At 48.0% G+C, this 24,624-nt stretch overlaps 1 protein-coding gene and 1 long non-coding RNA gene across 6 annotated transcripts; one reads left to right on the top strand and one right to left on the bottom strand.

Annotated features, from left to right (window-relative positions):
• Nucleotides 1-929: 929 nt before the first annotated feature.
• On the bottom strand, nt 930-21,450 carry Vstm5 (V-set and transmembrane domain containing 5). 5 transcript variants are annotated; one of them, XR_870538.3, is made up of 5 exons: nt 20,993-21,450; nt 2,795-3,121; nt 2,560-2,700; nt 2,230-2,336; nt 930-2,143 (listed from the first exon to the last, which is right to left on the bottom strand). XR_870538.3 is itself a non-coding variant. In XM_011242596.3 (4 exons), exons 1-4 carry the CDS (start codon nt 21,078-21,080, stop codon nt 2,305-2,307), a joined length of 588 nt encoding a protein of 195 aa, XP_011240898.1. In that variant the 5' UTR covers nt 21,081-21,450; the 3' UTR covers nt 930-2,304. The 5 variants fall into 5 exon arrangements, 3 of the variants coding, with proteins under 3 accessions (XP_011240898.1, XP_011240897.1, NP_081231.1); XM_011242596.3 differs by having other exon boundaries at nt 930-2,336; NM_026955.2 differs by lacking the exon at nt 2,230-2,336 and having other exon boundaries at nt 938-2,143; nt 20,993-21,306.
• Nucleotides 7,973-19,268, top strand: Gm51702. Its single transcript, XR_003948285.1, has 3 exons — nt 7,973-8,102; nt 11,060-11,137; nt 14,363-19,268. It is a non-coding gene; the product is annotated as a predicted gene, 51702 (long non-coding RNA).
• Nucleotides 21,451-24,624: the final 3,174 nt, after the last annotated feature.

The following is a 24,624-nucleotide window of genomic DNA, read 5'->3' as shown; positions in this document are numbered from 1 at the left end:
CTGCTGGGCATAGTGGCATACGCCTTTAATCCCAGCACTCGGGAGGCAGAGGCAGGTGGATTTCTGAGTTCGAGGCCAGCCTGGTCTACAAAGTGAGTTCCAGGACAGCCAGGGCTACACAGAGAAACCCTGTCTCCAAAACAAAACAAAAAAATCCTAAGACACCACCCCATCGATGACATTGGTTCTATAGTCATTCCATGGCACTCCACTTGCCATTTGCCCATGGTCACATTTCTTCAGCAGTTGAGAGCACTGACCGCTCTTCCAGAGGTCCTAAGTTCAATTCCAGAGCCACCACATGGTGGCTCACAATCATCTGTAATGGGATCCAATGCCCTCTTCTGGTGTGTCTGGAGACAGTGTACTCGTATACGTAAAATAAATTTAAAAGAAAAAGTGCCCATGGTTAAAAAATTCTGGAAGCACACACTTCAAAATGCTCTTCTATCTACAACACGACAGGTTGTTACACTTTGGTTTGTTGTTGAGGCCTGAGGAAGTAGAGAGGGAGCCAATGTTTTTGTCTCCTGAAAAAAGGAATTTTTGCAACAGTTCCTTATCTGTCACATGGGAAACATAGAAAGTAAAAAAAGATTTAGGCATTGGGAACCTGAAAGGAAAAGAAATATTCTAGTACCCCCTTTACGTTTGTGTGCATGGATCTGCAGCCAAGGCCCTGCACACAACCACTGACCTCAGCTTCCATCATGGTTGGAGTGGTGGTAGCACTGAGCTGTAGCTGTGTATCAGAAGCAAGAAGGGAGTGGATGCTTGCAGCTAGAGCTTGGTAAATGGAAGCTGGGAAGCAGACCCTATCAGGTAGCCCTGACAACAGTCTGAGAGTCTGCAAGCCAAGGCCAACAGAGACCCAAACCCCAAGCTCAGCTGGAGCCCTGATAACCCAGGTCACTGAAAAACAAACTTGCTTAGATTTAATTTTTAAATTTTATTTTTCACATGTATGAATGTTTTACCATCACATATATGTGTGCACTGTGTGCATGCAATGCCCATGGGGGCCAGAAGAGCGAGGCATTCTGTGGAACCGGAGTTATACCATGTGGTTCATGGAATTGAGTCAGGGTCCTCTGGGAGAACAGCAAGTGCTCTTAGGAGCTGAGCCTCCTTTCTCTCCAGTCCCATCCCAGGGCATTTTAACCTTTGTTATGCAATATTGCACTTTCTCAACTAACTTTCCAGATCCTTCAATGGTTTGCATGCTTTTCTTATATTTTTCATTGTGAGCCTAGCCTTTAACAGCCAGCATCTCTCCAGCCCTCGCTTGCTTTGCTTAATGCCTCTGAGAGATCTAGGCTAATACTGGCTTCTCCTGATGCCATATGAGGTAGGTGAATAGCACACACTCCTCTGCCTGGGACCTGACTGGGGACCTGAAGTGTTGCTGATCGAATGGATGAAGCCGTACAGATTCTACTGGTGTACTGCCCATCCAGCTACCCCGGTCAGCGTAAGCCACCTTTTTCTCATAGTAACCCAAGTTTAGGCTACTCAGGTAACTTCGTATGAGGGAGGATGAGATTGATGTTTGCTGCTCCCTGTGCCCAGAGCTGGGCCCTTTGTGCACTCAACTGCTCCCTGTGAGGTACAGTTCACTTTACCTCATCAGATTGTCAGAGCCTCAGGCTTGCTCACGTTTATGGGATATAACATGGGGAGGAGGACGGTGCCACCGTTTGCACATTAGACAGGAGCACAGAGGCACGGAAAGCTGCACATCGGCCCCTCTGCAGACACGCCGGCTCTGGAGACAGTAGCTGCTTCAGCAGGGCAATGTGGGACTGCAGTGTGGTAGCTGGTGCCTGCCTGTTTTAAGGGTTAGCATGGCCCTGAAGCTGAAACCAAGGAAAGTTCCTGGTTGAAAGTCTCAGATGTTGCTTTGAACTACAGGCGACTCCTAGAACTGGCTTATATAAGTAAGCCATCCCCTCCAGGCCCACGGTCAGCTTCTTTATCTGCCAGCTGTCTCACTGGGAAAGGGGTATGGGAGCTGCAGCAAGGATGGGCTCTGTTTGTTCCTTCGACTGGAAAATACTGTTTTTCTCTTGAGGTAGCAATGTAATTGGGCACAGTCTTGGCTAACACTCAACTTCTTTCATCTCAATCTCCTCAGTGGTGCTTTCTGCAAAGCAAGAGACAAGTCAAAGGCAACCTCTTTTGGTTAAATGCACGATCATAAAGACCTGAATTCAGAGCCCCAGAACCCACGTAAGAATTCCAGGGCACACGTCTGTAATCCTTATGCGCAGGGTGTAGATGGAAACAGGCAGATTCCGGGAATTATCAGCCAGCCAGTCTAGCCAATTCGTGATCTCCTAGTCAGAGAAAATTATTTGCTTCAAAAATCAGGAGTGGAGTGTGCTTGAGGAAGACACCTAATATTGACCTCCGACTTACACACACACACATGCATACACCCACATACTCAAGAGGTTGAAAATCTGTCACCCAGTGGTTTTTCTTAGTGTGAATGAGGTAACAGGAGCCACCTCTGGCCTCCAACGCATGAAGGGATTACCACCCGGCCCAAAGCATTACCTTTGAGTTTGTACCTCCTCTTCCTTTGGAATTTATACGCACACTGATTGCAAACCCACATGAGGCTGATTAGCACCACAGCCACGGCAGCAAGCAGAGCAAAGAAGACAGCAACGAAGTGGAGGTCTTCATAGCGGATCTCTGCGGTGGGACAGGAGGGGAGGCAAGGTCTCTCTTAATACCACAATGTCGCCCACCTGTGCCTGTAGCTCAGGGGGCCCTGGGGCTCTCTTACCAGACACACGCAGCAAGATGGTGCCAGACTGGCTGCTCCCCGGATGCTCTGTGACAGTGACGATGTAGTAGCCAGAATCCTTCACACTCACATTGAAAAGCTGGATGGAGCCATTGTCAAAGGTGCAGACTCTGTCTCTGTGGCTTTGGGAGACATTGGCTGGGGTCCCTGGTTTCCACTCCACGATCCTCTGCACACCCCAGTTAGGAGTGTACTTCCACTCAATAGTGGGCACGCCATGGCAGATGTAGTCCACTGACAACAGGATATCTTGTTGGACAGTGGCGTTGATGGCCGACTGTGGAATGTACAGTGACACCCCCTGGCCTGTAGGGCACACATGAACCAGCTTACTAATCAGTTTCTTCATGCGCACCTATAGTAACATATGCCAGGTAAGCAGTCACGGCTGCCCAGTTCTGCTCTATATTCAGCGAGGGCCAGAACACTAGGGACCAGTAAACAAAACAGCCTGCTGCTAGGTAGTGGCCAGTGCACTGCCGATAAGCTAGGGTAACTGTGAGCAGTGGAGGGGGTATACAATGGTTTGGAAGACTTCTCTGAGGAAATCACATTTGAGCTCAGACCCAATGGACAAGTAAGAGGAGGTAGTCCCTGTGAAGGAAAATACGAGGTAGGCATTTTTGGCAGAGGTGAAAAGAGCTCCAGTGTCTGTCCTGAGGGTGTGTTGAGAGTGGTCAGCACTGAAAGGCAAGGAACACTGGGCAGGGCTTAGGATGAAAAGCAAGAGAACTGGGTGGGAGTCTAAACTGACAGTGTCGGGAACTCAGGCATCATGGGAACTGCAGAGTACCTTAAGCCCAGTCATGATGCTAATATCTGCAAGGAAATCAGCCTGGGGGCTAATGGGTAAGAGTGGGAACAAGAGAGGCCACCAGGTGATAACTGAAAGAGAGAGATGGGGAATTAAAAAGGACTTGTGTTAGGAAGTACCTGGGCCTGAGCATAATGACCAACTAGGTGTCGCTATGAGGTTGGATAAAGCAGAGATTTCTGCTGAGTGTGTAAGGGAATAGCAGTGCCTCCATTGAACAGGTGTGTTTCACAAATACTATAATAGGTACTATGTTATACAGTGTACACCATGCACCAGGCCCCATACTATTGAAGTCTCCCATAATCCATTGCCAGTTAATCAGTGGTTAAGCCTCAGGCTCACGACTAAAAAGCCTGCCCAGGGTCACTCTGCAGGTTTATGCAAGGGTGACTGACTTCGAAGCTCAAACATTTATATTATGGCTCAACTAGGAGATCAGTTGTGGGGCAGTGGGCTGTGCACAGACAGCCTGGTCTCCAGTCCAGCAAAGATCTAGAACCCTGGGGGACCCGATGGGACAGAAGGTGTTTGATCATGTCTCCTGGACCCCTGGCTCCTGTCGAAGTTACTGCTCCCACAGCCCCTGCAGGAGAGGTGTGTTACTATCAGTCACGCAGACAATGTCTCAAGCTCCTGGCATTCTGGCTAGACTCCACCCCCACAGTTACCTGACTATAGCCAGGTATGCTCCTCCCCACAGTTACCTGGCAACAGCAAGATAGCCCAGCCCACTATAAAAGGAACTGCTTGGCCCCTCCTCGCTCTCTTTAAGCTCTCACCTTTCTTACTCTCCTCTCTAGCCCTCCTTTTCTCTCTCTCTCTCTCTCTCTCTCTCTCTCTCTCTCTCTCTCCTACCCACTTCCCTCCCCTCTCCCTCTTTCTACCTTCTCTCTTTCTCTCTGCCTCTCTACAATGAAGCTCTAAAACCATAGACATTCTCTGCTCATCAAGACCCTAGATGATTGATGTGGGAGGGCCCTGCCCACTGTGGGTGGTGTCACCTCTGGATTGGTTCTGGAGTGTAGAAGGAAGCAGGCTGAGCAAGCCATGGGCTTGCTGGTAAGCAGGGTTCCCCTCTGCCTCATCTCCTGCCTTGGCTTCCTTCAAAGATGGACTGTGATGTGGAAGTGAGTGATGTAAGCCCTTTCCTTCCTAAGCTGCTTATTGGTCACGGTGTTATAGCACAGCAGTGAAAACCCTACCTAAGGCCCTTAGTTCCCACCTTTCTTTCCCGTTTAGCTCTCTCATCTTCTGGTGCCTGGCTGCCCTGGATCCATGCTGTCGGTTGTAGGTAACCCAACATGTAACATTTCCAGACCCTTTCTATTGTCCTCTGCCACTGACAATAGTAGCCTTGTACCCATATCCTGGGATGTCTGGGTAACTAAAACAAGGCAAGGGATTTCATGCTTTAAAAAATGGGTAGGAGGGCCACTGAGATAGGGAGTTAGGGAACTTGTCACCAGGCCTGATGGTCTGAGCCCAGTCCCTGAGACCCACATGGTAGGAGAGAACTGATTCCTTCACGTTGTCCACTGAGCATGTGCACCTTCTCCACACAAACTAAATAAGCACAGTAAAAAGAAATCTTAAAATGGTAATAACGGCTTTCTAGAGTGATTCTGCCAAGAAACAGGAGTGCATATACTCTCTCCTTCTAATATTATCATGCAAGAATATTTATCTGATTTCTGCCACCACGTCCTGTCAACCCAACTCCTAAAGCCCTGGACCATCCAGAGAGATGGGGGCAACAGGGTACGGGGGGTGGGGGGGTGGGGGGTAGGGAGGAGGTCTTTGTATACCCATGACACAACTGGTGACCAGCGACTCCTAGCTAGCTTCAGGAATGGGACTGGTCACCAGGAAAGGGAAGGAGTGACTGGAATGCTGGAGCTTTGAGCACCTCTTCTAGCCTCCAGGGAGGGCAGGGGCTAAGGGATAAGCTGCTCCCCAGTGCTCTGTGCCCACATGGAGAATCGTTTGCAAACACGTGAAGGACAGTGCTCTGGGTGCTCTGGAAAGCTAAACACACAGATGCCCGCAGGAGTGCTCACCCAGAAAGGGTAAAAAGTTCTGAAGCCCTCCCACACCCCGTCTCCTGTGTCTTCCTCTGGTGCCCACCTGCAGCCCGTGTAAGCTCCCCGTGACTGGGTAAATGTATGGAAAGTGTTTCTACATGTCTTATGAGCTGTCCTAGCAGACTGGTTGAGCACCAAGAGTGGGCCAGGCAGTTGAAAGCATGGGGGAGAACCTGGGACTTTTAAAAATCAGAAATAAGTGTCTGCTTTGTGTGTGGGGACTGTCTGCACATATGTCTATGCACCATGTTCACATGGTACTGCAGAGGCCACAAAAGGGTGTCAGATCCCCTGAAACTGGAGTTACAGATGCGAGCAGCATCCTGACAACAGAACCTCTGCAGAAGCAGCAAGTCTTAACAGATGCACCATCTCTCCAGCCCCAACCTGGGGTTTTGATTGGCATCTGGCGAGCAGAGCAGTCTCAGGGACTGAACTGAAGCAAGTACATGACAGGCACCCTGAGGCTTCTCTTGAGAGCAGATGTTCTAAGTCACATGAACGCTGCCACTCACTCCTGAGATTTAGCTTTGGGATAACACCATTTTCTTAGTCTATGCTAATGTATTTACAGATGGGGCTGTGTGTGTATTTGCAGTGTGTGCTATGGTGCAGGCACGGAGGTCAGAGGACAGCTTGTGGGGGTCAGCTCTTTCCTTCCACCATGTGAGTCTTGGGGATCAAACAGATTGTCAGTGCTGGTGGGTGGCAAGCACCTCTACCTACTGAGCTGTCTCTCTGGCCCCACTACTTCCTAGTGTCCAGGGTATCTTCCAAGTTCCTTATCTGTTCACAGGATGACCCATTGTGTTCCTACTCAGAATCTACTCTCTGCATTTGGTCCTTATGCCTTGTTATCCTCTCGAATCCGGCAAAGCTTCCCCCTTAGAAATGGCGTGAGACTTTCATGACATCATTTTAAAACATTTCAGTCTAGATTTGTTTGGAAACAAAGTAAAACCACTGTAAAAGTGAAGTTTTCATTTTGCACCAACCCAGAAGACAAACATTAGAAGTCTGTCCAGTGGCTGGGGGACTTGAGTCGTGATTGGCACGTCACCCTTTTCTCTAGAGACCACATGGCCACCTTGTTGGGCAACTCCGAGCATTTGGAGGCTTTGACATTCACCGCTGCACCTCACATTGTTAGCTACTCCATAGATGGCTACAGCTGTAATCCCATGATATATCAAATTCCACCTTTCTTCTAAATTTATTGGCTAGTACTATTCTGTAAAACAAAAATAAAAAAAAATAATAATAAAAGCTATTTCTCAAGAATTGACTCAAACAAGATAGAAGAGTCAGACCTCATGCATGCAATGTGGTGTGCGTGCCCCCAGTCCCAGCCCAGTGCAAAAAGAAAGCTGTTTCTCAAGATGGGCATAGTGGCCTACAATCCCAGAATTTAGGGAAGTTAGGCCAAAGCATGGGAAACTTCAGGCAGCCTGAACTGCAGCACAAGTCCTGGGCCAGGCGGAGCTACTTAGGGAGCCCCGTCTGAAATTCAAGAGGGATGAATGTGCTCTTCTTAGAGTTCCTGTAGACACGTGGATTTATTTCTTTGAGTTGACTCTGTCATATTCTGCTATCATGTAAAATGTCCTAGAACTTAACTTACATTTAGCCCAAATGGGAGTGTCTTCAGGTCTGTTAAATGTCCTTTAAGTTGGTTTTTCAGCATTGTTTTGAACCGATTACAGTTTAACAAGGACCCTCATGTTTCAGAGCCAAAGAATGAGAAACACGAATGATTGTGGCACCAAGCCAGACTGGTGAGGAGCCCTTTGAGGGTCCCTGGCAAGCTCTCCGAAATGCAGAATTTAAGGAAGCCACCTAGAGCTATTGGGCTTCTTGAATCCAGTGCTCCACCACTTGTGGTGGCCACATGGCTACCTTTGGGACAGAAGCTTGGCCTAGTGCTATGCTCAGGTGGATCTCAGCCTCTCCAAGTATAAAGACGCTTCCTGACCAACCTCCCTTTCAATGGGAATTCAAAGAGCACAGCTTGCAGCCTCTGCCAGGACTTTTCCTCAAAGGACACTGGACTCTGCTGAAAGCTGCCTCTGCTGGGGCTCGAGGCTCCTTCAGGAAGCCGCCCTTCACCCCAAGCTACAATACTGATGCAAACCACAGAAGTTGTTCAGGGTTGGAGCACTTTAGCTCACTAAGGACCCACCACTCATGACTGCTGACCATTCTCTCTCAGGCCGGTTTGACACAGTTAGTTATCCTTTAACAAAGAACACAGAGCAGAGTTTAGACTTCTGGAATAAATAAGAAAACGGAGGTCAAATTCCAGGTCAGCCTTGGAGGCCGGACACCTGTACTCAGCACAATTCGGAGTACACAGTGGCTGATCCATCATGTCTGTTGAGTCAATGACTATGTGAGTGGCCGTGAGAAGTGTCAGCTTTTCCTCCCAGGAAAGCTGCTGCTTGGCGCTTGGGAAGATTAGGCTCATCAGACAACCAGTGTGTGGGAGGTGGGACTGGTAGTAAGGGTTTATTTGGTTTTTTGTTTGTTTGTTTGGTTGTTTGTTTGGTTGGTTTTGTTTTTGTTTTTTCAAGACAGGGTTTCTCTGTGTAGCCCTGGCTGTCCTGGAACTCACTTCGTAGACCAGGCTGGCCTTGAACTCAGAAATCTGCCTGCCTCTGCCTCTGGAGTGCTGGGATTAAAGGCGTTCATCACCACGCCCAGCAAGGGTTTATTTGTGTGTGTGTGTGTGTGTGTGTGAGAGAGAGAGAGAGAGAGAGAGAGAGAGAGAGAGAGAGAGAGAGAAGAAAAGGGAGGGGGGAAGAGGGGGAGGGAGAGGGAGAGAGGGGGGGAGGGAAGGGGAGAGGGGGAGGGGGAGGGGGAGAGGGAGAGGGAGAGGGAGAGGGAGAGGGAGAGGGAGAGGGAGAGGGAGAGGGAGAGAGAGAGAGAGAGAGAGAGAGAGAGAGAGAGAATATGTGTATATGTAGTGTAGGTCGGAGAAGCCTCCTGGGAGTTGGCTCTGGGCATCCAGTTTAGGTCCTCTAGCTTGCATAAATAAAGTGCTTTTACCTGCAGAGCTCTTACCAGGCTAGAATCCAGGATTTCTATGCTCAGTGTACTTTACAAGCTGTCTGTCCATTTGTCTATGTATTATATATGTATGCATCTATGTATTTCTCTATCTGCTTTTTTAATTATCTATCTAGCATCTAAGCACTTATGTATATAACTATCATCTATCACCAGTTCTTGTTATTTATTATCTATTTATTATTATTTATCTATCATCTATCTGTTTACTATCCCTATTTATCCTCTATCTGTAACCTATCACTCTTCTACCTACTATCATCCATCTACTGGTAATCTATCACTCACCTATCTATTATCTGTCATCAATATATCTATCAATTTATCATTTATCATCTCTCAATATGTTTATCATCTATCATCTATTTTATCTGTATGTATGCATATATGTATATATGTATGTTTGTATGTATGTATGTGTCTATCATCCATCAATCCTCTATTTTCTATCTGTAATTTATCAATTATCTACTATCATCCACCATTTCTTAATCTATTTATCATTTGTCTACCCATCATCTATCAATCTATCTATTCCTCCATTATCAATCAATCAATCAATCTAGCTATCTAGTCACTTGTGTGAGGCGGGGTTCTGCTATGTGGCCCTGGCTGGCCTGGAATTTGCTTTATACACCTGGCTTTGAACTTGCAGGGATCCCTCTCCCTCTGAGTGCTAGGAGTACAGGTTTGTACAACTATGCAAGCTTTTACATTAAATCATCTAGAATCATTGATTTTATTTTATTTTGAGGGACAGTTCTATAATGTGCAGGCTGGCTTCAAACTCTTGATCCTTATGCCTGGGATTTATCGACCTGTGTGCTACTACACCCTGCTTTTTCTTTTCTTTTCCACTTTTTCTTAACCAAAGGGCTGAGAAACCTTTCAAATGAGAATCACTAACAGGCCCACAAAGCCAGTCACTGGGGGAGGCGGGGTCTCCCTGCAGCTCCGCCCGGTTTGTGACTGTCTTCTCTATCTTTATCTGCATTTCCTGTGCTTCTGACCTCAGACAAGAGCAGTGATTGCTGGAAAGTTAGAGCTCGTGACACACTTGCCCTCTGTGCAGCTCACTGTGTGTGTTGAGGTCACGGACAGACAAGGGTGCTGGGCGACCACCAGCCTATTGGTAGCCTTGGAGATTCTCATTTGGAACATTCTAGTGCACAGCACAGGGCCTGGCACTGTGCCTGGTGGAGGTCGTGTGCTCTGAAGGTGGACAAATGGCTGCAAGCAGGTCGTGCTTGCTGAACTGTTGACAATTTGAGGAGACCCAAAATTTTAAGTAGCAGCTAAAATACTCGTGTCTTGGCCAGTTTCTGCCACCCAGGCAAGGCTAGAATTTAGAAGACACCTTTGAATGAAAGCAACTAAACACTGGCCGGCTATTGTGGCTGCCAAGAATCACACTAATGGCTGACATGCTCACATTAGTTTAAGGGGTACCTCAGCCTCTTGTGAGTGCTCATCGGAATCTCGTTACTAAGAAACTAAAGTTCAGCTCACCCTTCAGGAGTCCCCACCATGTTGCTGATTCATGATCTTGGAAAGTCACCCAAACACTCTGGACAGAGATAGGCTTCAGTGCGGGGGGACCAGACAGCCCCCTTCAACAAAGCTCAAAATTTTTATCTCAATAAGAAAAATCACTCTAAAATAGCAAACTTTCACTGCCTATGAACAGCATCTGTGGGCCCCAGATCCATATCACAGTTCAAGGAAACCAAAGGTGAGAAGTCCAAAGACTCTGGTTGTTATCAGACTGGCAAAGATAAAGAACTTTGATAACATTAAGTTGTCAGGGTGTGTACAGAAGTTATACTCAGCCTTACTGTTGATAGTAAATAGGTGGAAGCCAGCTTGGAAAGCCTATCCCAGCTTCTCCTAAGGCTCTTTTCCATCACCACACCCCTTGGGCTGTATGTCCTTACTGTGTGACTACTGGACACCCCTCTCTCTTTAGACGGTAGTTTAGCCTGCTTGGTCTATGTTGCACCCCAGGAATCCTGAGGTACACTGGCACATGGATAGGACTTACTGAACAGTGGTCTCCCCTTAATGGGTTATGCAGCTGGCCTGCAGGTATGCGGTGCAGAATGCAGGACTAGGCCAAGCTGGAATAAAAATGGATCTCAGGTCCCTGTGGCTGAAGATCAGGACCCAATTTGTTTCCTTTGCTGTGACTAAAATAAGCAATGAGCCCTGTGTGAATACAAGCATACAGCCCCTGCTCCTATGTGTGATTCCCACAGAGCCCCAAACCTTGCTTTCTTGCAGATGGTGGCCATACATGGAGACAAGCCCAGGGAATCCCATCAGGGAATCAAGGCCTTTAAATGAGATGAGTCAGCAGAGGTAGGTTCCAGTACCACCCTACTCTCTGTTACTGTTGTGACTTTGGCCAAGTTATGGCTAATCCAAGACTAGGCCTCTGTTTTTCATCTGTAATGGTGATTGATATAATGGCTATCTATAGTCACTTCACAGGCCTGGTGTGTTAGGAGGAATCAAAGCAAAGCTGCAATGGCCAAGCCCAGGACTCTATGCTCCAAGAAGTAAAGTGTAAGTGATAGGCAGGGGTGCAGGAAGTTCTGCTTAAAGGATGCCAACTGCAAGACACTGTGCCATACACCTCAGACTGCAGAAAATATACCAGGAAAAATCTCAACTCCATGCCCCCACCTTTGAATTAGGGTTTCATTATGCTGCCCCAGTTGGCCTGGAACTCACCACCATGCCCAGAAAAATCCCCACAGTTTTTAAAACAAAGAAAACAGGCAAACTTCTGCTCCTGACCCTGACAAGGACATTCCTCAGCCTTACAGAAGAGGTCAGCTCTGTGTCATCTTCTACCAGGGCTTGCCTTACTCACAGGAACAGGGCTGAGAGTGAAGGAGTATGCCAGCTGACAAAGGGGCAAATGCCAGCTATGGAAGACGGGGATTACACGCAGTGCAGAAGACTGCAGTAGAGGATCTAGCTTGACATGACTGCAGCCATCTTAGTTACAAACTCATCAACTCATGCTGGCACATGTTTGAAGCTGTTACAGGATATTTGATCACATTGAAAATGGAGGTTATGTTATTTACTGAGAAAACCTGTTTCTAGTTGTGGTGTGACTCAGCCCTTAGTACACACCTTTAATCTCAAACAATGAAGGTAAAGTTAGTTTGTAGAAGGAAGCACCCATGTTGGAAAGTAACATCTAACTGAGGGGCAGACAAAGTGCTGAATCAGAGAAAGATTTGACAGAATAGGATACGCTAAACTCTTATGAGAAGAGAGAGGAAAGGGAAGTTACTTAAGAGAGCAGTGCAGAGAGAAAGAAAGAGAGAGAGAGTAAGAGAGAGAGAGAGAGAGAGAGAGAGAGAAAGAAAGAGGCAGGTTTTGTTTGCAATTCCACTAGGCTCCTCCCAGGGACCTAGCAATGGCTTATACCACCACCTGCCTGCCACCACCACCAAGCCCTTTATATGTGAGCTGCATATAAAAGGATTGTCCACCACCCCAGCTCTCTCTCTCTCTCTGCTCTGCACATTATCTCTCTCCTCCTTTCTGTCCTTCTCTGTGCTTCCCCACCTTCTCTACCCTCATGGCTCTGCTCCAATCTGTTTGTCTCCTTCTCCAGGTCCTCATGTCTCTCCCTTCCCTCAACAAATCCCCTTTACATCAGATCTGTTGCATGACATAAGTACTCAGGGGCATACCTTGGCATAGGCCTGCCAGGAATCTCCTTGCCCCATTATATTTCATAACACGTTTACTGGGACAGTTGTACAGAGATAGGTTGCAGACAGAAAACAAGCTATACACAAGTGAAGACAGAACTAGCCAGACAATGAGAAGGAGCCAGAAGATTAGAACAAATTGCCAGAGTTAGTCTGAGGCCAAGCAGAACAATTCAAGAGAAGCTGAGAGAAACCAGATTGAATCAGTCAGCTTGGAGAGGAGTTTGAGCTAAAACAGCTAAGTTGAATCAGCCATTCAGAGATCAGGAAGAACTAGAAAGGGTGAGCTTATTCAATAGCAAGTCTCAGGGGCTAAAAACATTCTAGGCCTGTATTAGATTAAAAGGAGGGTAGAGGCTTTCAGGACTGCCTAGGTTAGCAGACAGAGGCAGTGAGCCTCCAAGGTGACAATTAGAACAGGTGAATAAAAGATACTTTTACAGGAAACCTAATAGAGGGAACAAAGCTATTCAGCCAGCCAAGAACGGCAATCTGCTCCTGACACTAGGTTATTTCTTGACTGGCATTTCAGTTCCATAGTTTGCTTTTCTTCTTTTTTGTGAAACCCCGTATGTTCCAATTTGCCTTTGGCCTCCTCTGTCTCTTCCTGTTCCTGCTTTTTTGAGACAGGTTCTCAAGTGACCCAGGTTGTCCTTGAACTCACTATATAGCTTTGATCTCCTTATCCTTCTGTCCTTCAAATCACTATGAGACCTTGAACCCTGTTCCTTCCTGCCTCTACCTCTGTACTGCAGAGATTATAGTCATACACTACCATGCCCACTTTATACTGGCTAGATAGAGGTTGACCAAGGGTTTTGTATATGGGGCAGACACTCTAGCAACTCTCCATCTCTAGCCTGTCTTTGTCAGGTAAGCATATAACCCATACATCCCATCTATGGGCTTACAGATCCCACTATCTCATAGGAGCCTACGCTGTTCTGTGCTTTTAGTTTGGTCTCTAGGCACCTTCCCACTTTGGCAGCCAGTTCTTTTTGTTTGTTTGTTTGTTTTGTTTTGTTTGTTTTTTGTTTTTGAGACAGGGTTTCTCTGTATAGCTCTGACTGTCCTGGAACTCACTTTGTAGACCAGGCTGGCCTCGAACTCAGAAATCTGCCTGCCTCTGCCTCCCGAGTGCTGGGATTAAAGTGGTGCATGGGCGCCACCATGCCCGGCTCAGCTAGTTCTTGCATACTATACTTTGCTGAGGTATCCAGCTGTTTTGGCTGATTTACCTTAGTGGGGAGACTCTACAAATCCCTTCAGCACTCTCAGCTGCTACCTCCACATTGGTAATTAGGGATTTTTATGGCCTGGCAGTCAGTGAATGAGTCAAAGAAAACCACCATGTAGGGAAGAGAACTGGACCCCCAGGGACAATTAATTCCAGGGGCACGGGGCCTCCTTTGCCTTCCATCCAGGGCTGCTCTGATCCTATCCACCACACTCATGTGGCATGGGTGTTAAGTTCATCCTTTGGTGGATTAACAAAGTATGTTTTAGACTCCATCAGATGGAGTTTGAAGATGTGGAGCAGTAGTGACCACAGACCTGGGAAGGGCTGTTGGGAGTTATAGGCTACACTGGAAAAGCTTTCCAAGACGTGTGCCCTACCCAGAGTTCCACCCTTCTTATCTGCCTGTTAAAGTTTAAATGGTGTCCCCCCAAGAGATATGGTGGCATCCTAGCCTGTCTTAGTATATGTATGATCTTTAGAGACTGTGCATTTACAGAGGCCATCAAGTCAAAATGAGGTCACCTGAGTGGGCTCAATTGGCCTGGACACAACTGACCTGCTGTCTTTTTAAAAAGAGATTTGGATCCAGAGCGAAATCATCTCGTGCAGGTAGGTGGAAGCTGAGATGTGGTGCACAAGCCAAGGAATACCGGAGACTGCCAGCAACCAACAAAAGCCGGGAGAGCCTGGAGCAGAGCTCTTTACAACCCTCCCACATCTCAGCTTTAAGTTCCATTCAGTGACTTTCGTAAGTGGTCCAGCTGTGGAAGGTGGGAAGGAGGCCGGCTGATTGCCTCTCTGGCTTTAGCCTCAGGAGTCCTGAGGTATTTAGTTTCCCAAGTGCGGAATTGTCTTGATTGTGGAAGGCCTCAATGCTGGTTCCAGCTTTCTTTTCCACCTCTGTCTCCCATGATTCCTCTTCACCCTCAACTCCAGTCACCCAGACTATGGGCCGGGTCCCAGTGGGCCTTATCTCTTTAACTCAGCTCAACTCACCACTCCCTGGTCTCAGGGTCGTTTTCTCTCTTCAAGGACTGCCCTAAGTGTGACCTGTTCTGTCTGTCGGGCCAGTTCCCCGGGGCCGCTAAACTGAATTGAACTTTAACCCTGTTATATCAGGAGTTGTTTGTTGCCTTACAGATTGGGCCACACCTGCTGCAGCCTTTTTCCAGGCGCAGGTGTGGGGAGCTGACAGGAAATGCCTGCTGCAGCCTTGCAGCCCATTCCCATTTCCTCTGCCACATGGAAATCAAAGGCAACCCAGCCACGTACACATACTGTGGGGCTACATATTAACCATTATGTATGGGACTGCCCCCCCACCCCCCAGGCCTCCAAACCTGTAATTCTGACAGCTCCTTTTGTTCAATACGAAACTGAAGCCCCTCTGGTTTTAGAGGCCTGGCACTCTATCTGTGACATTCAACAACTCCTCTACTATACCTTATACCCTGAAAGGTAATTTTTCTCAGTGCCTTCATCTCAAGCCTCTACTCTGTGTCTAACTCCTCTAACACCAAGGAGAAAAGTTCTAGCTCAAGAGTATCTGGACTCTCATCACCAAGACTGTCCAAGGCTGGATGAAGGGGGAAGGAGGGGACGATGGGGTTCTGTTTCCAGGCCTTGGCTTGAGTCTTTTAACATTAGGTTGTCTGTAGAGATGGGCAGGCAAAAAGAGCTTCCTGTTAGGTCCTGGCACCGGCACTCTGTGTCCAGGGCTATCTCTCCCTCCTTCTCTAGCACTAGGGTTCACCCCAACAACTTCCACCCAAGATCCATGACCTTCCCAAGTTCCGTCTGGCAGGGTGTTGAGCAGAAGAGGGAGCAGGTGTAGACTCACTGAGGACTGGGCTAGTGCCTGACAGGCCTGAGGTCCCCTAGACTTGGCTCCCCAGAAACCTGCATCAAGAAAGGAACATATGGGCATTGTTGCTTAGTGACAACATGCATTCTGAGAGAAGTGTGATTGGCAAGTGACTTTTCCATGTGACGGATTTCCTGAGCTGGGAAAGTACCACACGGTCCTGTACAGAACAGGAGACTGACACACAGAAGCACAAAGTCTAGCAGAGCTAAAGAAAAGTCTCCTCATGACTGTGCTAGCGCCGGGAGGCTGCCCATGATTCCTGCAGCTCGAGCTTTCGCTGCCCACCTACTTAGCCTTCAAGGCTTCCTCATTAAAACAATCCTTCCCATTCCAAACTGAGCCCCAATCTCAATGTCCAGTGCTAGTGATGTAACTCACCCTTGGGATTACACTTTGCCCAGCAGGTCCCTCAGAACTTCCAGCTCCTGATGGCCAGTGGCAGTAAGTGTTCAAGAACTTCTGAGACAAGTGAGACCAAAGCAAAATAGAGTCATTTCCTACCCTAAGCCCCATTGGAAAGTCTTTATAAGACTGTGTGGCTCAAACCACACAACAATCGAGACTCTAAGACACAATGGCGGGTGTTCTAAGAATCAAAAGTAGGAGACACCTGAGTACTTCTTGGCTGGTTCTTCCCCTAGGACCAGACTGATGGACAATTGTCCAAGAGAGACTTGCTCTGCCTGGCCACACTTTAGCTGGAGAAACTCAAAGGCAGAACCACACAGTCTCCCTGCCCTTGGCAATGCTGGTTTTACTGGTGTGGGGTAGTGCATAGGCACCTGCCTTTCTTTTGAAAAATTACTTATTTGCTTTATTGTAGTCTGTGTATGCGTGTCTTGTCTTCATGAATGTATACGCATCCCATGTGCAACCTGGTGCCCATGGAGGCCAGAAGAGGCCATTGGATTTCCTTAGAAGTGGAGTTACAGTAGGTGATTATGAGCCACCACGTGAGTGCTGCCAAATGAACCTCTGGAAAAGCAGTCAGTACTGCTGACCACCATGAGCCAGTCATTCTAGTTCCCCAAAAGGTTTGTTTGTTTGTTTGTTTGTGCACCTGTCTTCATAAGCAACTTGCAGAGGAAGCACTGAGTCCCGTTCCTCACTGTCCTGGCCCTGTGAACTCAGGGCTTACAAGGTTGGGGCTGGCACTGAGCCTTGGAGACTTCTCTCTGCCATCTGGGGATTCTTCACAGAAGGGCTTCTCTGGGTCAGCAAGGGGCAGGCTTTAGCTACCCCCTGTGACAGAAAGACCAGCATGGATTCTCAACTGGATAGACATGTGGACAAGACATGCTCTGTGCCTGTTGCTCCCTGTCTGATCCCGTTTTTCATTTCTGTGTTCCCTGACTGATATCTAGCAGGCTAGGGAATCAGTAAAGAGAAAATCATTTTGATGCTTTAAACTTAACAATTGTCTCTCTTCCTACTCCGCTTTAGCTATCTATGTGAATACGACGTAATGATGCACAGGTGCATACCATGTAATGATGGACCACACACATGATTATGACTCATGAGAGCATATCCTCTGGTGACATAAGAGACACCTTGGTTCCTGTGAGCACCCTGTAAGATGTTCTCATCACACTGAGATCAGCTGATAATGCAAGTCTCAGGATGTATCCCCATCTTAATAGCATGACTAGACTTTCCCTCGAGGAAAACCCAGGTCCAGGTTATCTGAGGTCCTTGATGAGGGAGGTCTCTCCTGTTGGCCTTTGGGCTGTCACTGTCGTGCTATCCCAACATAACAGAGAGAAAGTAGATTTTCATTTTTTTCTGTTTGTGGGCATATATTCAATTTATATCTTCCATTTCTGGTCTCCTAAACTCATATTCATTCTACATAAAAACCACATATATTTTATCTCAGTAGCCTTGAAAATATGAACCCATTTTGGAAACAACTCTAAAGTTAACTTTGAAGTCTTAGTTAAAAGTTCTCTAAGGCAGATGTGGGTGAGATGCCAGGGATAAGTCATCCTGAAGCCAGGCTCTTTTTGGCTATGCACTGGGAACTACGGAAGTGACATGTCCCAAAATACAGTGATGTGACCACCTGGACAGGGAGATTATCATTTCATTGGAAAGAAACTGAAGGGAGGCCAGGGGCGATGATGGCTTCCAAGCTCAGTAAGACACACTGCTAAGACTAGATTCTTGGGTTTGATGACTTGCCTTTTGACACACTTAGGTGACCCCTGACATTCTCCAGTTGACCTGTGTCCACTGTCAGAGCAGTTGACACTGAAACTATGTCCTCTTCTCTCTCCTTTGAACCAAGGCAGTCCTGGTTCAAAGCCCTGGTCTCTTAATCAGTCCTGGTTACTTTCCTGTTTGGAAGAACATGTCTACAGTTGCGCAGCCCCATGAGTTAGTCAAGCAGGATAAGAACCCACATTCTTCCTTCACTTTGTCCTGGCCCTGTCAGTTGAGATTGGCAGAGTTTCTGTTGGGGTGGCTGATTAGTGTGTGCATTCACACCCATACTTACTGGGGCTGTTCACCACACCCTTGCCACTCTCTTCCTAATATACCTTTAGTATTATTATTTTACACTACAGGCAGGTTACAGCCAAATCTTTAAGATCTGGCTTGTTTGTTTGTTTGTTTGTTTGTTTTGAGACACGATCTTACTATGTAGTCTTAGTTGGCCTAGAGCTCATAATGGAGACCACGCTGGCCTCCTAAGTGCACCACCATGCCCAGCTCAATTTCTCATTTCCTCTTGGATTTGCTATGAGCAGCCAGGAGTGAGAAAGCCCCTTCTCCAACACTTTGGTTAGAAATCTCCTCAGCTAAATAAGCAGCCGCCCCACTCTCGACTTCTACCTTCCTCAGAACACTGACGCACAAAGGCAGCTCAGCCCGGATCTTCACTACTGCACAGGAATTTCCTCCGCACTGTCCAAGAACACTCCTTATTTCTCTGTAAGACCTCACCTGAACCTCCCTTCCAACCCACGTTTCTAGTATACTGAAAACTTCTCCAGCTCCACCCAGTAACTGGCTCTACAGCGCCATCTACAGCTCTACATGCTCATGACACTAGCTCCGCACTTGGCAGTACAAGTTGTCTAGTGTGGGCTGCAGTTAAGAGTCTATGGACTGGATGACTGAAGTGCGGGGGTTTATTTTCCCCTCTCAGTCTTGGAGGACAGGAAGTGCAAGATCCAACGTATTTAATACAGACCCCCCAATACATCTATAGTCATACTATATTTTAATTTAAAATTATTTTTACATTTACTTATTTACTTGTGTGCATCCTATTTGTGTGTGTGTGCCTGGGTGCATGGACTCTGTGGAGGTCCCTGGATAAACTTACAGGAGCCAGTCCGCTCTCCTCACCTTGTGAGTCCCAGTACCTTTGCCTGCTGAGTGCTCTCACTGGCAAGACATTTATAGTTAAGCGAACACCCTCTTCCTGGCTTATTAAATTGTTCACTGTGTCCCCACCAGCAGAGAAAGAGTTCTGAGTTCTCTTTGATAAGGACACTAGTCTCACCACAGTGGGGACTAACGCCACATCAGAGGTTTCAACCAATGCATCTGGGGGATATATTTAGTCCCTAACACCACCATTGAGAGAGCAAACGCTTCCAAATACAGGAATCTTGTGTTTGGGGACATGTTGTAACACAGGCTTTTTTTTTTTTTTTTTTTTTTTTTTTTTTGAAGGCAGCTTCTTGCTCTCACTTTCTTCCTTCTTTTATATTATTTATGGTTTCTTGTTAACCGTGCTAGGTGCCAAGCACAGGGCCTTGTTCATGCTAGAAAAGAGTTGCCATTGAGTTATACCCCAGCCTTTGGCAGAAGCTGAGGAGGCAGAGGATGCAGGGAGCTGGTGAGGAGAGGAGAGGCCCTCTCCACATTGCTGGGTTGGCCTCCAGCACAGGCCCCCTCCAAGCAGGCTCACACCCACTCGGCATTTGGGAAGAGCTGCTCCTGGTTGGAGAGGGGCAGACTCAGGGCTCATCAGAGCGGACAGTACTGACCTGCCTGGTGACAGCCGGGCAGGAGACAGTCACCAGGTGACACAGACTTTCACCTACTCCTCAGGCTTACATGTCACACTGTCATGGTGGCTCCCATCTAACTGCTAGGACCAGGTAAGTGTGGGTTCCTTTGCAGAGAGTCCTCTGGTTTCCCAAATCTGGGTTCTAAGTGTTCCCAGAAGGCAGCACCTACCTCCTTCAAAGGCCACGTCAAAGGAAAAATTGTTAACCACTGTATCCTACTGTGGCCTGCTTCCTGCAGGGAGAAGTCAGGCTCTGGATATTACCCTCTGAACATCACAGACAGACGGCTGTACCAAGAGCAAGAATGGTGACAAGAAACTTGTACTTGGGAAAACAACGGGAAAGATCACTGTCAAGATTCCTACCTGATGGATTAACAAGGGGCTAAGTCCAGGCCCCCCAGCGGCAGAAGCCACAGCCCAGCCATCTCAGCCCAGTCTTACTGAGTCTTACAAATACAAAGGCTGGTCTCCAAGAAAAGACCTAGAAGCTGTTTGAGCCTTGGCTTCACCGCACGCTAGGTAGGTAGTCACCTTCCCTGAGCAGTGTTGCCTTCCCGTGCCTCAGTTGCAGCACTTGTAGAACACAGAAAAAGAGGCTCTCATTTCATATGGGCTAAATGGTTAGGAAGTTTGTGGATCCCAAGAATCTGTGAACAAAGGCGCTTGATGAAGATCTGCTTTCCCCACCAGCCCTCTTAACTCCAGCCACCCGTCTCTGGCTTCTCTAAACCTCCATGAACTGACCCATAAGATGGTAATGGTAATAATGTTAGTCCTTGAACAAGAAGAGAATTGCACTATAATCTTTCGTGTCTATAGATGATGTTCAATGTGTACCACATTCTGACTCACCATTCTAGTGCTGCCTCACAGGGCACCTTCTCTGGTCTCATGCTCCAGTGAACCCCACGACCTCTTTTCCTGAGCCCCAGGCTACCTGGAAGTCTGCTGCATGTTAAGGGAGATCCATAGGACCCAGGAAACCCAAGGAGGGTCTACCACCAGAGAGTGACAGTGAGCACCCTGGGGTTTGCAGCCTGGTTATTTTCAGAAAGAAAATAAAAATTGCTGCCCAGGAGGCCAGGGCCCGGCAGGGAGCGAGTTATCTCCAGGACGGCTTCCTGCTTTGACAGCAGCAGCCACAGCGGCCCAGAGCACTGAGAGAGCCTTGGCTCGGCCTAGGACTCTCCAGCTGCGCCCCGCCAGCTTAGAGGCGGTGAAATGAGACTAGCCCGCATCACCTTGGCCTCCCGACAGCACCATAGGGGACGTTCCTTCCAGCGATGTTCTTCCCACCCTCCATGTTGCTCCCACCTACGAGGTCTCCCAATCAGGCACTTACTCTGCAGACAGCGGGCAGCAGTCACCCAGAACGCGAGCAGCCCCAGCGGGATGCCTTGGGTCCTCTCCCCGCACCGCAGTGGTCTCATGAGCGAGCCGCGGGCTGTATAGAACCCCGCATGGGCCTCGGGGAGGTGGCCGGTCCAATGCTCGCCCTCAGCAGCGCCCCGCAGCGTAGCGCGCCAGCCTAGCCTCCCAAGCCTTGGCTCTGCTGCTCTGCTTGCAACTCAGCACGTCTCAGCTCCTGCAGCTGCTCCGCCAGAGGCAGATGAGCAGGTTGTACTCTGGTTCAACCAGTTCCCAGGACAGAGGGAAGAAAGGAGGAAGGGAAGAGGGAGGGAGGAGTGAAAGAACGGAGGACTATAAATATGCAAAGATATGGGGTAATGGGAAGGCACGCACTCAGAGGCACTAATGGCAAATAATGAGCAATTTCCTGAGGGTCACACCCACTTTATCAATTCAAGGTTCAGTGCAGGGAGGTGACTGGGGGGAGGGCTAGTGCTAGCTGCTGTTCAAGGGTCCAAAAAGACAATTTGAGGACTTCATGGGCAAGTGGGAGGCTTTTAGGAAAGCCAAGTGACAGCCTGGGGTGTGAGGAGTGAGGGGAAACAGATAGGGTGACTCAGGCTGGCTCTGTGGAGTAGATGCAGTTATGCTCCATCCATCCATCCATCCATCCATCCATCCATCCGTCCGTCCGTCCGTCCGTCCGTCCATCCATCCATCCGTCCGTCCGTCCGTCCATCCGTCCGACTATCCATCCATCCGGCCAGTTACTCAGCCAGCCAGGAAAGGATTCTGAAAGCTGCGTTCTGTCTGGGACCTGGCTCAGGTGGGCGTTCCACCACAGGACAGTGTTGGAATGATGCCTGAGCTACACTTAGAGACACAACCACACTGATTTGCAGAGCCCCTAGAGGTGGCCCTCCTGTAATCTCAGCACTCTGGAATCCTCAGGAGTGACTAGGTACTTTAGGAATCCTAGCAAGGGGTGGGGCCTGCAAACAATGACCAACTGCTATATAGTCTGCTGTTAAATGAAGAACCAGGATGCTGTAAGACTCAAAGCAGCTGGACTCAAAGGGGGATGTGGTGATGTGTAAAGATGTGGAAGTCGGGGAAACTAAAACTGGCCCAAGCTAGTTGTGGCAGTATGGTTTACTTCGTCAGAGCTAGATCTTCTTACTAGGGAATAAGATTCCGAGCAAACAGCAGTGATACTTAAAAGGGAAGTCTACTCGGGAGGGCGGCTCTGGAAAAGATTCTGCTTTCCTGGGGAAAGGATAGAAAGGGCGGTGGCTGCTTGCTGTGTAGCCGTTTCCTTCCAGCTGAGACACTCTTTCCTGAAAGGAGGAGGCAGCTCACAAAGCACAAGCCACTCAAAGGATTCAGGGCACTAGGGCACTTAGAGAACTCTTGGAGTATGCCATTGCCAGGGAGAGGAGACTCTTCCACAGAGCTGCAAGTTGTAGAGGGAGCCCCAGTGATGGGCTGGGCTGGGCTTCTCTGTAATGCAGCCGCTGGAATCACCCATGTTCCTGACCCTTGCTAATGTAACCTTAATACACTCATTGTTCTGAGCTGGAGAGAAGTAGTCTTTCCAGGAAACGCTTCACAGCTCTCCTCCTGCCTCGAAGACATTCCTTCTCCTTAGATCTGGAGCTCTTGACATATTTCGTGAAATTTCAAGTGAGGACAAATCTCGCTAGGTGAGGATGGAGGAACAGAAAGACAGGAAGTGCCAGGAGACAGCGGTGTGTAGCATGCTCTCCCAGGAGACCATGGGATGTAGCACGCCCTACTGTGATCTGGCTCTTGGGGGGGGTTGTATCTGCAGTAAGACTCTGGGTGGGATGAATGCTGGGGCTCAGCTTGCATTCTCCTTTCTGTTTAGTACAGGATTCTCACCCACGGGATGGTGTCCCTCAAAGTTAACGTAGGCCTTCCTACCCCAATTAACCAGATTTAGATAATCTCTCACAGGTGTGCCAAAGGACGTCTTTCCCAGGTGACTCTAGAACCATTAAGTTGGTCATTTTAACCATCACACACACATTCTGGTGAGAACAAGAATGGTCTACCCTGGAACTGCACTCACAGTGTCCTCTTTATTGGCTATCATTGGCTCATGGGTAAAAAGATGAGACCATTGGGGACTCCCTGGGAGTGGCATGTGGCCATTGCTGGGATTGCTAAAGCAGAGGACATGAACCTACAGGTATTACCACCCATGCCTGTCACACAAGAAGTCCTGGACTCATAATGAAGCTAAGTCAGGTATGGTGAATTAAGAAGCTGAGGAAGAAGGAAACCAAGTTTGAGGCTAGCCTGGGCTACGTAGCAAGGCTCTCTTTCAAAAATAAAAATATTTTAAAAGTCAAAAGAATGAAGCTAAGATGAGACAAACTGGGCCGGGACCCAGGGAGAGAAGCAGATACAGTGTGTGCTCTGGGGTTTGAACTCTCACTTTCCCCAGTAGCTTGAACTGGATTTCTGTGACATAAAGCTAATGTTGGTTGAAAGACAGGACATTACAATTAGGGGGAATATATTCAAGACATCTACTTACTGCACAGCACGGAAATGATAATTAATGACGAAATGTGTTGAGTGAACGCTGAGTGGAAGAAGGCTCGCAAGTGATGACCATCTGACCTGTGCTACTTTATTCAGCTCCGTATTCACACTGTGCTGACACTGTGTACACATACTTTAACATACTAGGTCATGCACAATAATTACTATCTGTCAATTTAAAATAAAATAAAGTGTGTGTGTGTGTGTGTGTGTATGTGTGTGTGTGTGTGTGTGTGTAAGCCAAAAGTCAAGGGCAAGAGCTTCTGTGGCCTTTCTCCACCTTATTTTTGAGACCAGCTTTCCCACTGACCTGAGAGCTCACTGACTTGCTGCCCTGGGTAGTCAGAAGTCCTCACCGTCCTCCTGTCTCTGTGTCTCTGGTCCTGGGTTACTGATGTGCACTGCTATGGTTTGTTTGTTTGTTTGTTTAGTGCGGGTGCTGGGGATCTGAACCCAGGCCTTCCTGCTTGCAAGGCAAGCATTTTACTGACTGTGGCTGAGCCATTTCCCAAGTCTGCCCAATCTAAAATCCCAGCCTTATAATTAGCATCCAAAGTGCTCGCCTAGGGGCTTTGCTTGAATGCTCCTCCTCCACCCAGTGCTGCTTTGTTGGAACCTCAGGAACCTAGGATGGAGCCTAAAGGTCACGAGGGTCAGACATTTGGCAGATACCAATACCAGTTTCTTGTCTTAGTTTCCTGGTCTGCTGTAATTTGAACAGTGTCCTCCACACAGGCTCCCTGGCATGAATGGAGCTGTCCTGCCCTGCCTTACCCTCTGTGACAGACTGGAGCCTTCTGAAAGTATAAGCCTGAATAAATCCCAGTCTACCAAGTTGTTTCTGTCAGATACTATGGTCACAGGATATAAGATTAATGAATATGTTTACAGTCAACAATCTCATACAGCCAAAGAGCCAATCATCTATTTTTAATCTATCCACATTTGGATAGATAGGGGCTGTGTAGGATGCAGTGGTAGACCCCTTGCCCAGGATCTTGAAGTGCTGAGTTTGATCTCAAGCACAGGATACAAAGCACACTAAAATGTTAG

Source organism: Mus musculus, chromosome 9 (genome assembly GCF_000001635.26).
Source record: "Mus musculus strain C57BL/6J chromosome 9, GRCm38.p6 C57BL/6J".
Lineage (NCBI taxonomy): Eukaryota > Metazoa > Chordata > Mammalia > Rodentia > Muridae > Mus > Mus musculus.
This window is presented reverse-complemented; position numbering and strand designations above follow the sequence as displayed.

What these genes read in the sequence shown, in the direction of transcription:
- Vstm5 (XM_011242595.3), bottom strand. Translation starts at nt 21,080, where the DNA reads ATGAGACCACTGCGGTGCGGGGAGAGGACCCAAGGCATCCCGCTGGGG. An exon ending in TGCTGCCCGCTGTCTGCAGA is followed by an intron (nt 3,122 to 20,992) that starts GTAAGTGCCTGA and finishes TGTGCCCTACAG; the next exon opens with GCCAGGGGGTGTCACTGTAC. An exon ending in CATCTTGCTGCGTGTGTCTG is followed by an intron (nt 2,701 to 2,794) that starts GTAAGAGAGCCC and finishes GTCCCACCGCAG; the next exon opens with AGATCCGCTATGAAGACCTC.